We start from the raw sequence: 12,452 nt of genomic DNA, 5'->3' as shown, positions 1-12,452 counted from the left end.
AGGAGTATTTAGGGGTCGGGAGCTGGCTTTTTATTTATTTATTGCATTTCTATACCGCCCCAATACCCAAATCTCTCTGGGCGGTTGACAAAAATTAAAACCATGAAGTACAACACAAGTATAAAACTTAAAACCACACTTATAAAACTGCAACCAGGATAAAACTGAGCAGCAATGCAGAGATTAGCCCAAGGGCCATTCACACCACTGATCGTAGCCTGGCCCTCCTTTCAGAGGATCCGGCATCACTTACGTCTTTTATCTCAAGCTTCATCTTCAGCACGTACTGTAGGGGAAATTGTTATCCCTCTCTTTGGCACACTTTCAGTATTGGCATACCATGCTGAGATGTGCTAGAACACAGGATAACACTTTTAAGATAAAGCCTTGCTAAGTAACATCTTGGTACTTGCTGGCCAATGCCTTGGAATGTGCTGACGCACTGACTCAAGAGCCACAGAATACAATACAGTATTGAAGACACTATGCTGTGATCACGTATTTCCTTAACCCTTATATGGTATATTCATGCTGAACACACACTAACCAACACCTCTTGTGCACCCCCTGTGCACGAGGTAATCATGCATTTAACATGCTGTACTTAACAACCAATCATAGCTTGTATACAAGAAATGTAACCACTTAGTTCTTAATAAAAACCAAGCCGGGGCCGCCTGTTTGGGATGCCTCCCCTTCATGCAGTTGGACTCCTTGCCAGTTATTCACTACATCTGGTGACCCCGACGTGATCGGATCCAGGAAACCCCCTGCTCATCGGCTGGAATAGCCTTGGTGCACCTCAGCGTTACAACGCTCCCTTATCGTGAGTATGGGGGGGGAATTGTCAGCTCCGCAGAAGCTTCATGCACAAGAGCTACATAAAATTTTAAAAGAGCAAGGTTGTACAACTGTATCCCTCAGTCATGTAAGTGACCTAGTAAATGAAATAGGGTTGCAATGCCCTTGGTATCCCGAGGCAGGGACACTTCAGCTCACAGATTGGGTGAAAATAGGTACACACCTATACACTGAACCACGAGCTCCCATACAGCACTTGTTGCTGTGGCAGCGATGCAAAGATGCGCTGGAGAAGGTAGGAACCGAGGCATCCTCCAGCTCATTATCTTTTATCGCTCCCATTTCTCAAACATCACTCCCATATCCCCAGTTAGTGCCTCCTGCATCAGCTTCACAGCTGAGAGGAGAAGAAGCAAATAGTGAAGTGTTGCCAAAACTTAGCAAAGTCCGTGAGGCTTTTGAAGAGGAAAAGAGGAAAGGAACACTAACCTCAGATGAGCTGTTTGAGGGTCTTAACAACTTTCCTTCAGCTTATCCTATAACCTCACATCAAAATGACCAAGGACAGGTAGTTGTCAATTGGACATCATTGCCTTATTCAGTACTTAGAGAATTGAATAAAGCTATTCAAGAGACAGGCATACGCTCTACTTATGCCCAAGGCATGGTGGAGAGTATTGGCAATGGATACACTATGCTTCCTCAGGATTGGAAAGATTTATTTCGCATGATCCTAAGTCCAGCCCAATATGTAGTTTGGGACAGTGAATACAGAAAAGAGTCGCTCCATATAGCCCTAAGCTCTAATGGGGTGATTACAGCAGAGCAGTTGTATGGCAGTGGACAGTTTGCAGGGATAGAGGCACAGGCGCAACTACCTATGCCTACCTTTCAGGCCATTAACCGCTGCATCCTAAAAGCATTTCAAAGGGTGCCAGTGTCTGGAAAACCCTCAAAATCCTTTACTATCACACGCCAAGGACCTAGTGAGCCTTACCATCAATTTATAGACAGGTTAAAGGAAGCCTTACAGAGACAAATTGACAATGAAGAAGCAAAAGCAGAATTAATGAAGAAATTAGCCTATGAGAACGCCAATGCAGATTGCCGTAAAGTTTTGCAATCTGTTATTGCTCGGCAAACTTATGAGTTGGCTGACATGATCCAGGCTTGCGCAGATGTTGGGACTCAGATACACCAAATGGCCATGTTAGCTGGAGCCCTCCAAAAAGGCAATAAGCCACGTGGCAATTGCTTTAATTGTAAAAAGCCAGGTCATTTTAAGAACCAATGTCGTGCTCCTGGAGGAGGTGCTCATAAAAAGGGAGGAGGAGACAAAAAGAAGCCATCTAAACCCTGCCCTAAATGTGGAAAAGGGTATCACTGGGCAAACCAGTGTAGAAATATAGTGAACCAAGAAGCAGGAAACCAAGAAGCGGGAAACTAATTAACGGGCCTACACCTAGCCCAGGAAATAAGGGTGCTTCATCATCCATGCCTGCAATTGCATTTAAAACACCTACTGCTATCAGCAGAAATGCAGGCATAGATTTAAGTAACACTGAAGATAAAGAAATCACTTTACCTGGAGAAGTCATTCTTATGCCCTCTCAACTCCAGGGCCCCTTACCAAATCAAACTATTGGGCTTATTTTACCACGATCTGATGCCAGTAAACAAGGCATCCAAATTGTGCCAGGAGTTATTGATTCAAACTATCAAGGCATAATCTATGTTCAAATGTGGAGCCATCTCCCTATGAAATTAAGAATTGGAGATGCATGGGCACAACTCATCTTAATCCCTTGTGTATTGCCAGCGGGAAGGGAAAATTGTCAACACACTGAAGGATTTGGATCTACTGACCAAATCCACCCTCAAATAGCAGCAGTACTACAACACATTCAGACTGAAAAACCCAAGCGGTGGTACCAGTTAAATGGTAGATCATTTGAGGGAATTCTAGATTCAGGAGCTGATGTTTCTGTAATTTCAGAGCATCTTTGGCCTACAGAGTGGCCTACGGAACCAGCACCTGCAGTTTGGGGCGTGGGCGGACCCCAAGTTTCCAAGCAAAGTACACACTGGATTAATGTGACTGCACCTGGAAGTCATCGCACAGCTCAAATCAAACCGGTAATTTTAGAAGTACATGTCAATTTGTGGGGTCGTGACCTACTTTCACAGTTTAACACCACTTTGCAGATAGATGACTAATCATACTGCTCTACCCCTCGTCTGGAAACAGACTGAACCCGTATGGGTGGAACAATGGCCATTGCCCAAAGAAAAATTGTTAGCTTTAAAAGAGTTAGTGAAGATTCAATTATGTGAACAACATATTGAACCTTCAACCAGCCCATATAATACCCCTGTCTTCGTAATTAAGAAGAAATCAGGCAAATTTAGGCTTTTGCATGACCTCAGGGCCATAAACAGAATAATTGAACCAATGGGTCCACTACAATGTGGAACGCCAAATCCCAATTTGATCCCATTTGATTATCAAATGATGGTGATTGATTTAAAGGATTGTTTCTTCACAATTCCTTTGCAACCTCAAGACAGAAAATATTTTGCCTTCACTGTTCCAGTAGAAAATAACTCTGAACCCACTGATCGGTTCCAATGGAAAGTTCTTCCTCAAGGAATGCTCAATAGCCCCACCTTGTGTCAATATTATGTAGCACAAGCCTTAAAACCTTTCAGAGATAAATATCCTCAAGCTATTGTATACCATTATATGGATGACATTCTTTTAGCTGGAATATCCCTCCCAGAAGAATGGGAGAGAGATTTGATAATAACTCTTAATCATTATGGCTTGCAGATAGCTCCTGAAAAGGTGCAAAAGCACGAGCCCTTTAACTATTTAGGACATAAGATAATGCAAACTTATTCCACGCCAGTAACTCCCAAGCTCCATCTACCAGAATCCCCTTCTTATGTACAACTTCAGCAGATATTAGGAGCTATTAATTGGCTCAGACCTTACTGCAAGCTCACAACTGATGAACTTTCACCTTTGTTTGCCGCCCTAAAACAAGGCAAACACCCAGCTGATAAAATTTCTTTAACCACTAATCAATTGCAAGTTTTGTCTTTAGTCAATGAACGTTTAAAAGAAATTTGGGTAGATCGCCAAGTGTTAGATCAACCTTGTCAAGTTCTTATACTTACAGGGTTAAGTCAACCATATGCAGTTATTACACAGACACGCATTGAAACCTGTGACACTCAGTTCAGGAGTAGATCTTGCAACACTAAGACCTACAATCGTCACACACACATACTTGAATGGCTGTATCTCAGTCATAGCCCTAGCTGTACCATCTCTACAAAACCAATTATGTATGCCAATCTGATTATTAAAGCTCGAGAGCGTACAAGAGCACTTTTAGCCCAAGATCCAGAAACTCTGATAGTTCCCATGCCTCTTCAGATGTGGGAACGATCAGTGTCATTTTCTGAAGAATTGCAAGCTGCCTTAGCAGGCTTTGTAGGACAAGTTACATATCATATTCCTTCTGATCCTCGACTGCAATGTTTAAGTCAATTGTCTGTTAAAATCAAGCCTTTACAAAATGACTTCCCTATTAAGGAAGCCCTTACTGTTTACACTGATGGAAGCCCAAAGAGAGGAGTAGTAGCCTGGAAACAGGAAGATCAGTGGAGAACCATGTTCACACTGCCCCAGAAATCACCTCAAAGAGCTGAACTAGCTGCAGTTATTTTGGCCTTCCGCACATTTCCTCAAGCACTAAACCTAATAACAGACAGTTTATATGTTAACAATGTAGTACGTGGTCTTCCAGGAAGTTATGTAACCCCAGTCATAGATAAGAACCTTTTAGGTCTCTTTATAACCTTGCAGACTCTGTTGGCTCATCGCACCAATGAATATTTTATTGCTCACATCCGTAGTCATCAACCCTTCCCCGGAGAGATCTCCACTGGTAATCAAGTGGCTGATCAATCCCTTCGAGCTCTAGCGGTGCAAAAACAGACTCCATAGGAAAGCCATGCGTTTCATCATCAAAATGCTAAAGCCTTAGCAAAACAGTTTCAGCTGCCATTAGATCAGGCACGCGCCATTATCCAATCATGCCCACAGTGCACAAAGGTACATTCAGCCCCTGATATAGGTGTCAATCCTCGTGGCACAGTTGCCAATGAGCTATGGCAAATGGATGTTACTCATTTTAGTCCTTTCACTCCATGGAAATACCTTCATGTGTCAGTTGACACTTACTCAAGATATATTTGAGTCACATGTCAAAAAGGAGAAAAAACAAAACATGTTATTAATCATTGCATTAGAAGTTTTTCAGTAATGGGAATACCTTCTGCCTTAAAAACAGATAATGGACCTGCTTATTGCAGTACTTCTTTTGCACAGTTTTGTGAAACCTGGCAGGTTACACATACTTTTGGCATTCCATATAATTCCACTGGTCAAGCTATTGTGGAACGCACCAACCGCACCTTGAAAGAGCATTTACACAAACAAAAACAAAAAGCAGGGATCCCCATTGGTTTGGGCTCCCGCCAGGAATGGCTGGCAAAAGTGTTGTTCACTATTAACCATTTGAATGTTCTCCTACCAACTAATACTACCCGATTACAACAACATTTCCAAATGCATACCCCTCTGCCGCAGCCGCTGGTCACGTACCGGCAGCTACCTAATCCTGTCTGGCACGGCCCTGTCCCCTTGATCACTTGGGGTCGAGGTTATGCTGCTGTGCTTACTCCAACAGGACCAGTGTGGATTCCAGCACGGTGTGTGAAACCCTGGAAAGAGCATGTCGTGGCATCAAGGATTGACCAACCCGATTCCAGAATTCTCCCTACAACTTCAGGAGGACCCCCTGAAAGCACGTGGCAGGGTGCCCGTCCAAAAACATAAACCAACATGGGGAGAGATAAAGGCGTTATCTTTCCAAGCTCAAAAATTATTGGAGCAACAGCACGTTGATCCAACTCCAGAGAATTTTCTAGTTGCTACATTTGCTTGCTTAAATGCTAATTCTTTGCTGACAATAATTCTGTTATTTAGCTGTATAACTTGTCCAGTTATAAGCACTCCACTACATGATAGAATGCAGTACAATGTATGGATAAAGTTAGCAAAAATAGTAAACACCACTGATTTCTGTCTTACTGATGCTCCAGATATGCATGGATTACTTAGTACATGTCTCATTCCCATATGCAAAGCTCCTGGTTCTCTTGGTAATGTTACTGGGTTGAGTAAATTTCTGAACTTTAGTGAAATTCATTATCATACTATGGCCCAATGGGGAATTGCTACATACCAGTTGCCCCAAGATGCTATACAGTTATACACCCCATATGTTGTAAACCACAAGAATAACACATGTGCTAGAATGGTAAATTGCTCTATTCACCGTCCACTAAAAGGTTGTTTGTCCCCAGGGCCTTCTTTGTGGAATTGTTCAAAGATAGAAAATGTAACAAGTAACTATGGACACATTATATTGCCAATTGGATGGTTTTTCACATGTGGGTCTCGTACTTATAATTATGTACCAGCTAATATAACATTAACACAATGTTGTCTTAGTCGCTTGACAGTGTTTCTACCACCCCGGCCTACTAAAAGCACTCGACAGAAAAGAGAGACTGAGACTATGAATGCAGTTTGTGATGGAAATGTTACTGTTTTAAGTCCAGCAGAATATATCTCCCTGGCTATGAGCCTTGTCGGGGTTCCTGGATTGGCTGTGGGAAATGCCAAACAACTTGGGCATCTGGCATGTTTACTAGCAAAGACAATTAATAGTACTTCCATTGCTATTGGACTTTTGATTCAAGAACAACAAGATTTACGCCATGCTATACTGGACAATCGAGCTGCAATAGACTTTTTGTTGTTACAAAGACATCTTGGCTGCGAAGCTGTGGAAAATATGTGCTGTTTCAATCTCACAGACAATAGTAACCAAATTCAACACCAACTGGACTTACTTAAAAAATATGCACATGCAGTTAAACAAGATATTGCACCTGAATGGTGGAAGTTTTTGTGGTCCTGGTTTCCAACAGGATTGTTCAAAACTATATTTCAATATGCTGTATTGATTGTATTTTTATTAATCACCTTCTGCTGTTTCATACAATGTATCCCAGGATTACTGTCATGGTGTGTTCCCTCTTGCCGTCCCAAGGCTTCAAAACCAAGCAAACGCCAAATTTATTATGCTTACAAGGCTTTACAATTAAAAGAATAAATGGGGAGATGTAGGGGAAATTGTTATCCCTCTCTTTGGCACACTTTCAGTATTGGCATACCATGCTGAGATGTGCTAGAACACAGGATAACACTTTTAAGATAAAGCCTTGCTAAGTAACATCTTGGTACTTGCTGGCCAATGCCTTGGAATGTGCTGACGCACTGACTCAAGAGCCACAGAATACAATACAGTATTGAAGACACTATGCTGTGATCACGTATTTCCTTAACCCTTATATGGTATATTCATGCTGAACACACACTAACCAACACCTCTTGTGCACCCCCTGTGCACGAGGTAATCATGCATTTAACATGCTGTACTTAACAACCAATCATAGCTTGTATACAAGAAATGTAACCACTTAGTTCTTAATAAAAACCAAGCCGGGGCCGCCTGTTTGGGATGCCTCCCCTTCATGCAGTTGGACTCCTTGCCAGTTATTCACTACAACGTACATCTTGATCCTTGCTAGGCTTAAGACTTTGGCTTGAGATGTGCTAAGCCCTTCCATTCAAGGTCAGGTCTAACGTCCCACTGAATGTGGCTGGATCATTATTAGCAAAGCCTTCCCAGTGCAGCCTACTAGAAAATTCTGCCCACATTGAAAATTAATAAATAAGGCAGTAGTTTGTGTGCAGTGGTGCTCTCTCAAGAGAGAAAGGTGAATGGGAACAGGGCACTCTGTTTCTCCCCTCGTGATGAATATCTTGACGGTGGTGGGAGCTGGATCGCTGAAGTGGTAAAGCTGTTGAGCAGCGTGTCCATCCTTCCAGCTCTGCGGTGTGTCTATCTTGCACCTTCCATAACGATTTTAAGTTCCCCCTCCGCAGGAATACCAAAGCAGGCTTGATAATAAAATATATTTATTTGTTACCCACCTCTCCCTCTGGATTGAGGTGGGGTACAACACAAATGCAAACACCATAAAATGCATATAACTAATTAAAACATTTAAAACTAATACATTATTAAAAGCAGCACATTATTAAAAAGGCATCTTAAAATTCAACCGGGTAGGCCTGCCGGAAGAGATCAGTCTTTACGGCTTTCTTAAATTCTGGAAGACTGTTAAGTTGACGAATCTCTCCCGGCAAGCCTGCAGATTACCTGTAGGTTCACTCTCTGTAAAAGTGGATGCTGCTTAGGCAGTCTGGCTTTCTGGCCATGGAAAAATTCACACGAGAGTTTTCAAGGGCTGATGTCGGTTGTGAACCCTTCCTTGAACCTTAGATCAGTGTAAAGGCAAACTGTGAAGCTTAGTCCCAACTGATCTGGAAACTTATTCAAAGGCCGGATTTAGATCCCTTCAGTTAACTAAAACGATAGCTTTCTACAAACAATCAACTTGGCTAGAAGTTAACTTCTAGTAAATATATCCTAACCTATTCTCTGAATAACCTATACAGGCAAGCAATAACTTTGAAGCTGGGAAGCTACAGATGAAGAATAGGCTTGATTAATTGCAGTCTGCCTTCATTTTTAAGGGGTTGGTGAGGTTAATTGAGCGGAATAACCCAAATATGAAGGTTATGTGGTGAGTCCTGAGGTGAAATGCAGCATGGGTCCCCAAGAAGCTGCTCTCTTTGCAATACATACACTTGCACGACGTGTGCGCACTCATCTGAGACCTTGGAAAGTTGGCACTAGCCAAGAGTAACAATATTGGGTTGTATGAACCAATGGTGACTTGGAATAAAGCAGCGAGGATAAACAGTGTTTAGACAGCCACCGCCCAGAGTCTATTACCTAGAACGGGCTAGAACAGACAAATTCCCCTCCTCCGGCTTTATGCTTTTCCAGCTTATTCCACATTCTGTGGCTTCTAGGGGCCTCTGAGCATGCTCAGGGATATTTTTGCTTCTTGGGAATGTTTGGGTTGTTGTTTTTTTTAAAAAATTGTACTTCCATATACCATGGGTCACCTCAGCATCCTGATATCTGCCTCCTGTTTCTTAGTGGGCCCCATGTTAAGAACGTAAGAAGAGCCAACATGGATCAGACCAAGGGTCCATCTAGTCCAGCATTTATTTCACACAGTGGCCAAATAGCTGTCGACCAGGAACCCACAAGCAGGACACAAATTACCGCCTCGGATATTGGAGGTGCCACATAGTCATCAGGGCTAGTAGCCATTGATACTCTCCAGGAATTTATCTAACCCCTTTCTAAAGCCAACCAAATTGGTTGGCATCACCACTTCTTGTGTAGTGAATTCCATAGTTTACCTCCGCGCTATGTGACGAAGTCCTTTTATCTGACCCAAATCTCCCACAAATCAGCTTTGTGGGATGGACCCTATTGGTTTCTAATATTTTGAGAGAGGGAGAAAAATGTTGAAAGCCTGATGCAACTGAGTATCGGTTTTATACTGATAGGATTTTCTGGTGGCCTAGCCAACAGAATGATACATTGAAAGTGCAAACTGAGTCTGTTCCTTTCACAAACTTCGACTAGTCTTGTCCTCATGCTGAAATTAGATTCAAAGTGCGGGAAGTGTTCCAAGATCCTCCCAGAGTGCAGGACACGGAATAACGGGCTCAAGTTAAAGGAAGCCAGATTCCGGCTGGACATGAGGAAAAACTTCCTGACTGTTAGAGCAGTACGACAATGGAACCAGTTACCTAGGGAGGTGGTGGGCTCTCTCACCCTAGAGGCCTTCAAGAGGCAGCTGGACAACCATCTGTCAGGGATGCTTTAGGGCGGATTCCTGCATTGAGCAGAGGGTTGGACTCGATGGCCTTGTAGGCCCCTTCCAATTCTGCTATTCTATGATTATATGAAGAAAAGGGCACAGTTGCTACCTGAGCATGCTCAGTAGTATCTGGCAGAGGTAGAAGCTTGCTAGTTTGGGACAGTATCTGTCTGAGCTTTAAAAGGAATACAGATCCCATAATGCTGCTGAAACATTCCTGCTGCCCCCCCCCCCCCGGGGCAGTGTCGAGTGGAATAAGGCGGAAGGAAGGCTTTAATTAAGAATGTAGCTGTCACACAGTGTCCTATGGCTTGCTGTGTGTACACCTTATGGGTCCTTTACTGCTCTTCTGCAGCCCTCTCCAGAGCAAAGGGCTGGTAAGGTCTTCAGCGCCCCTCCTATCCTAAATTCCTTAGATATGTGTCTGGTAGACGCTGGCATGCAACCAACAAGAGCAAGGGACCGGTGTATCATCCCCAGCAGGAAAGGAAGTATTTGGGACTGTTTATATTTAGATAAAAAGACCACAAAAAGTGAACAAAAATCAGTCTGTTGAATCATAGAATAGTAGAGTTGGAAGGGGCCTATAAGGCCATCGAGTCCAACCCCCTGCTCAATGCAGGAATCCATCCTAAAGCATCCCTGACAGATGGCGCTTGAAGGCCTCGAGTGTGGGAGAGCCCACAACCTCCCTAGGTCATTCATTCTGTTGTAATACTGCTCTAACAGGAAGTTTTTCCTGATGTCCAGCCGGAATTTGGTTTCCTGTAACTTGAGCCCGTTATTCTGTGTCCTGCACTCTGGGATCATCGAGAAGAGATCCTGGCCCTCCACTATGTATTTGAAGAGTGCTCTCATGTCTCCCCTCAATCTCCTCTTCTCCAGGCTAAACATGCACAGTTCTTTCAGTCTCTCTTCATAGGGCTTTGTTTCCAGATCCTTGATCATCCTCGTTACCCTCCTACAATCATCCTTAGAATCATAGAATAGCAGAGTTGGAAGGGGCCTACAAGGCCATTGAGTCCAACCCCCTGCTCAATGCAGGAATCCACCCTAAAGCATCCCTGGCAGATGGTTGTCCAGCTGCCTCTTGAAGGCCTCTAGGGTGGGAGAGCCCACAACCTCACCAGGCAACTGGTTCCATTGTCGTACTGCTCTAACAGTCAGGAATTTTTTCCTAATGTCCAGCTGGAATCTGGCATCCTTTAACTTGAGCCCATTATTCCGTGTCCTGCACTCTGGGAGGATCGAGAAGAGATCCTGGCCCTCCTCTGTGTGACAACCTTTGAAGTATTTGAAGAGTGCTATCATGTCTCCCCTCCATCTTCTCTTCTCCAGGCTAAAGACGCCCAGTTCTTTCAGTCTCTCTTCATAGGGTTTTGTTTCCAGGCCCCTGATCATCCTGGTTGCCCTCCTCTGAATACGCTCCAGCTTGTCTGCGTCCTTCTTGAATTGTGGAGCCCAGAACTGGACGCAATACTCTAGATGAGGCCTAACCAGGGCCGAATAGAGAGGAACCAGTACCTCACGTGATTTGGAAGCTATACTTCTATTAATGCAGCCCAAAATAGCATTTGCTTCTTTTGCAGCTGCATGACACTGTTGGCTCATAATCAGCTTGTAATCTACAACAATTCCAAGAACCTTCTTGTTTGTAGTATTGCTGAGCCAAGTATCCCCCATCTTGTAACTGTGCATTTAGTTTCTTTTTCCTAGGTGTAGAACTTGGCATTTATCCCTATTAATTTTCATTCTGTTTTCAGCCCAGCTCTCCAGCCTATCAAGATCACTTTGAAATTTGTTTCTGTCTTCCAGGGTATTAGCTATCCCACCCAATTTTGTGTTGTCTGCAAATTTGTTAAGCGTTCCCTGCACTACTTCGTCGAAATAATTAATAAAAATGTTGAAGAAAATGTTGAGATTGGGTTGTTGAATTTATTCATGGTGTGGAATGTCTTGTGATCAAATGGAAAGAGAATCCATCAGAATAGACAAAAGGGGGACACAAAAACCCCGTTAATGAGTCTTGTGGCACCTTAAAGTTAAGTAAATTGATTATGGCACAAGCTGTTGTGGGTGGAGTCCATGTCATCAGATGTATGCAGTGTTATCCTGGGTTGGCAGATGAGTATAAGGAGAAGAAAAACGTCAGTGATGTCAGAGGGAAATGAAAGAAATTGACAGTGCTAATTGCCTTTAAAATTAAGACTCATGTAAAATAATTGCATTGGCCACCCACACAGCCATGATGATAAACAGGCTGGCACTGGTAAACTAATACCTGTAGTGGGATAAAAGCCTGCAATCTTGATTCAGGCTATGGGGTGAAATTCTCCCCTGGGAGTTACTTTATTCTAAACTTCCCACCAATATGAATGGAATTAACTGCCACAGGAGGCGGTGGCGGCGGCGGCGGCGGCGGCCATTAGCCCAGATGGCTTATAGAATCATAGAATAGCAGAGTTGGAAGGGGCTTACAAGGCCATCGAGTCCAACCCCCTGCTCAAGGCAGGAATCCACCTTAAAGCATCCTGGACAGGTGGTTGTCCAGCTGCCTCTTGAAGGCCTCTAGTGTGGGAGAGCCCACAACCTCCCTAGTTAACTGATTCCATTGTCGTACTGCTCTAACAGTCAATATGTTTTTCCTGATGTCCAGCTGGAATCTGGTTTCCTTTAACTTGAGCCCATTATTTATTTAT

At 43.4% G+C, this 12,452-nt stretch overlaps 1 protein-coding gene across 2 annotated transcripts; it reads left to right on the top strand.

Annotated features, from left to right (window-relative positions):
* Positions 1-668: 668 nt before the first annotated feature.
* LOC134401201 (uncharacterized) lies at positions 669-7,442 on the top strand. Of its 2 annotated transcripts, none has more exons than XM_063129944.1 (2): positions 669-826; positions 5,562-7,442. In XM_063129944.1, the coding sequence occupies exon 2, from the start codon at positions 5,607-5,609 to the stop codon at positions 7,053-7,055; it is 1,449 nt and encodes a 482-aa protein (XP_062986014.1). In that variant the 5' UTR covers positions 669-826; positions 5,562-5,606; the 3' UTR covers positions 7,056-7,442. The 2 variants fall into 2 exon arrangements, with proteins under 2 accessions (XP_062986014.1, XP_062986013.1); XM_063129943.1 differs by lacking the exon at positions 669-826 and adding an exon at positions 2,512-2,937.
* Positions 7,443-12,452: the final 5,010 nt, after the last annotated feature.

Source organism: Elgaria multicarinata, chromosome 7, assembly GCF_023053635.1.
Source record: "Elgaria multicarinata webbii isolate HBS135686 ecotype San Diego chromosome 7, rElgMul1.1.pri, whole genome shotgun sequence".
Lineage (NCBI taxonomy): Eukaryota > Metazoa > Chordata > Lepidosauria > Squamata > Anguidae > Elgaria > Elgaria multicarinata.
The sequence above is the reverse complement of the archived record's forward strand: the minus strand, read 5'-3'. Positions and strand labels throughout refer to the sequence as shown.

Bases quoted from the DNA above. Each gene is read 5' to 3' on its own strand.
- LOC134401201 (XM_063129944.1), top strand. From the start codon at position 5,607: ATGTCGTGGCATCAAGGATTGACCAACCCGATTCCAGAATTCTCCCTA.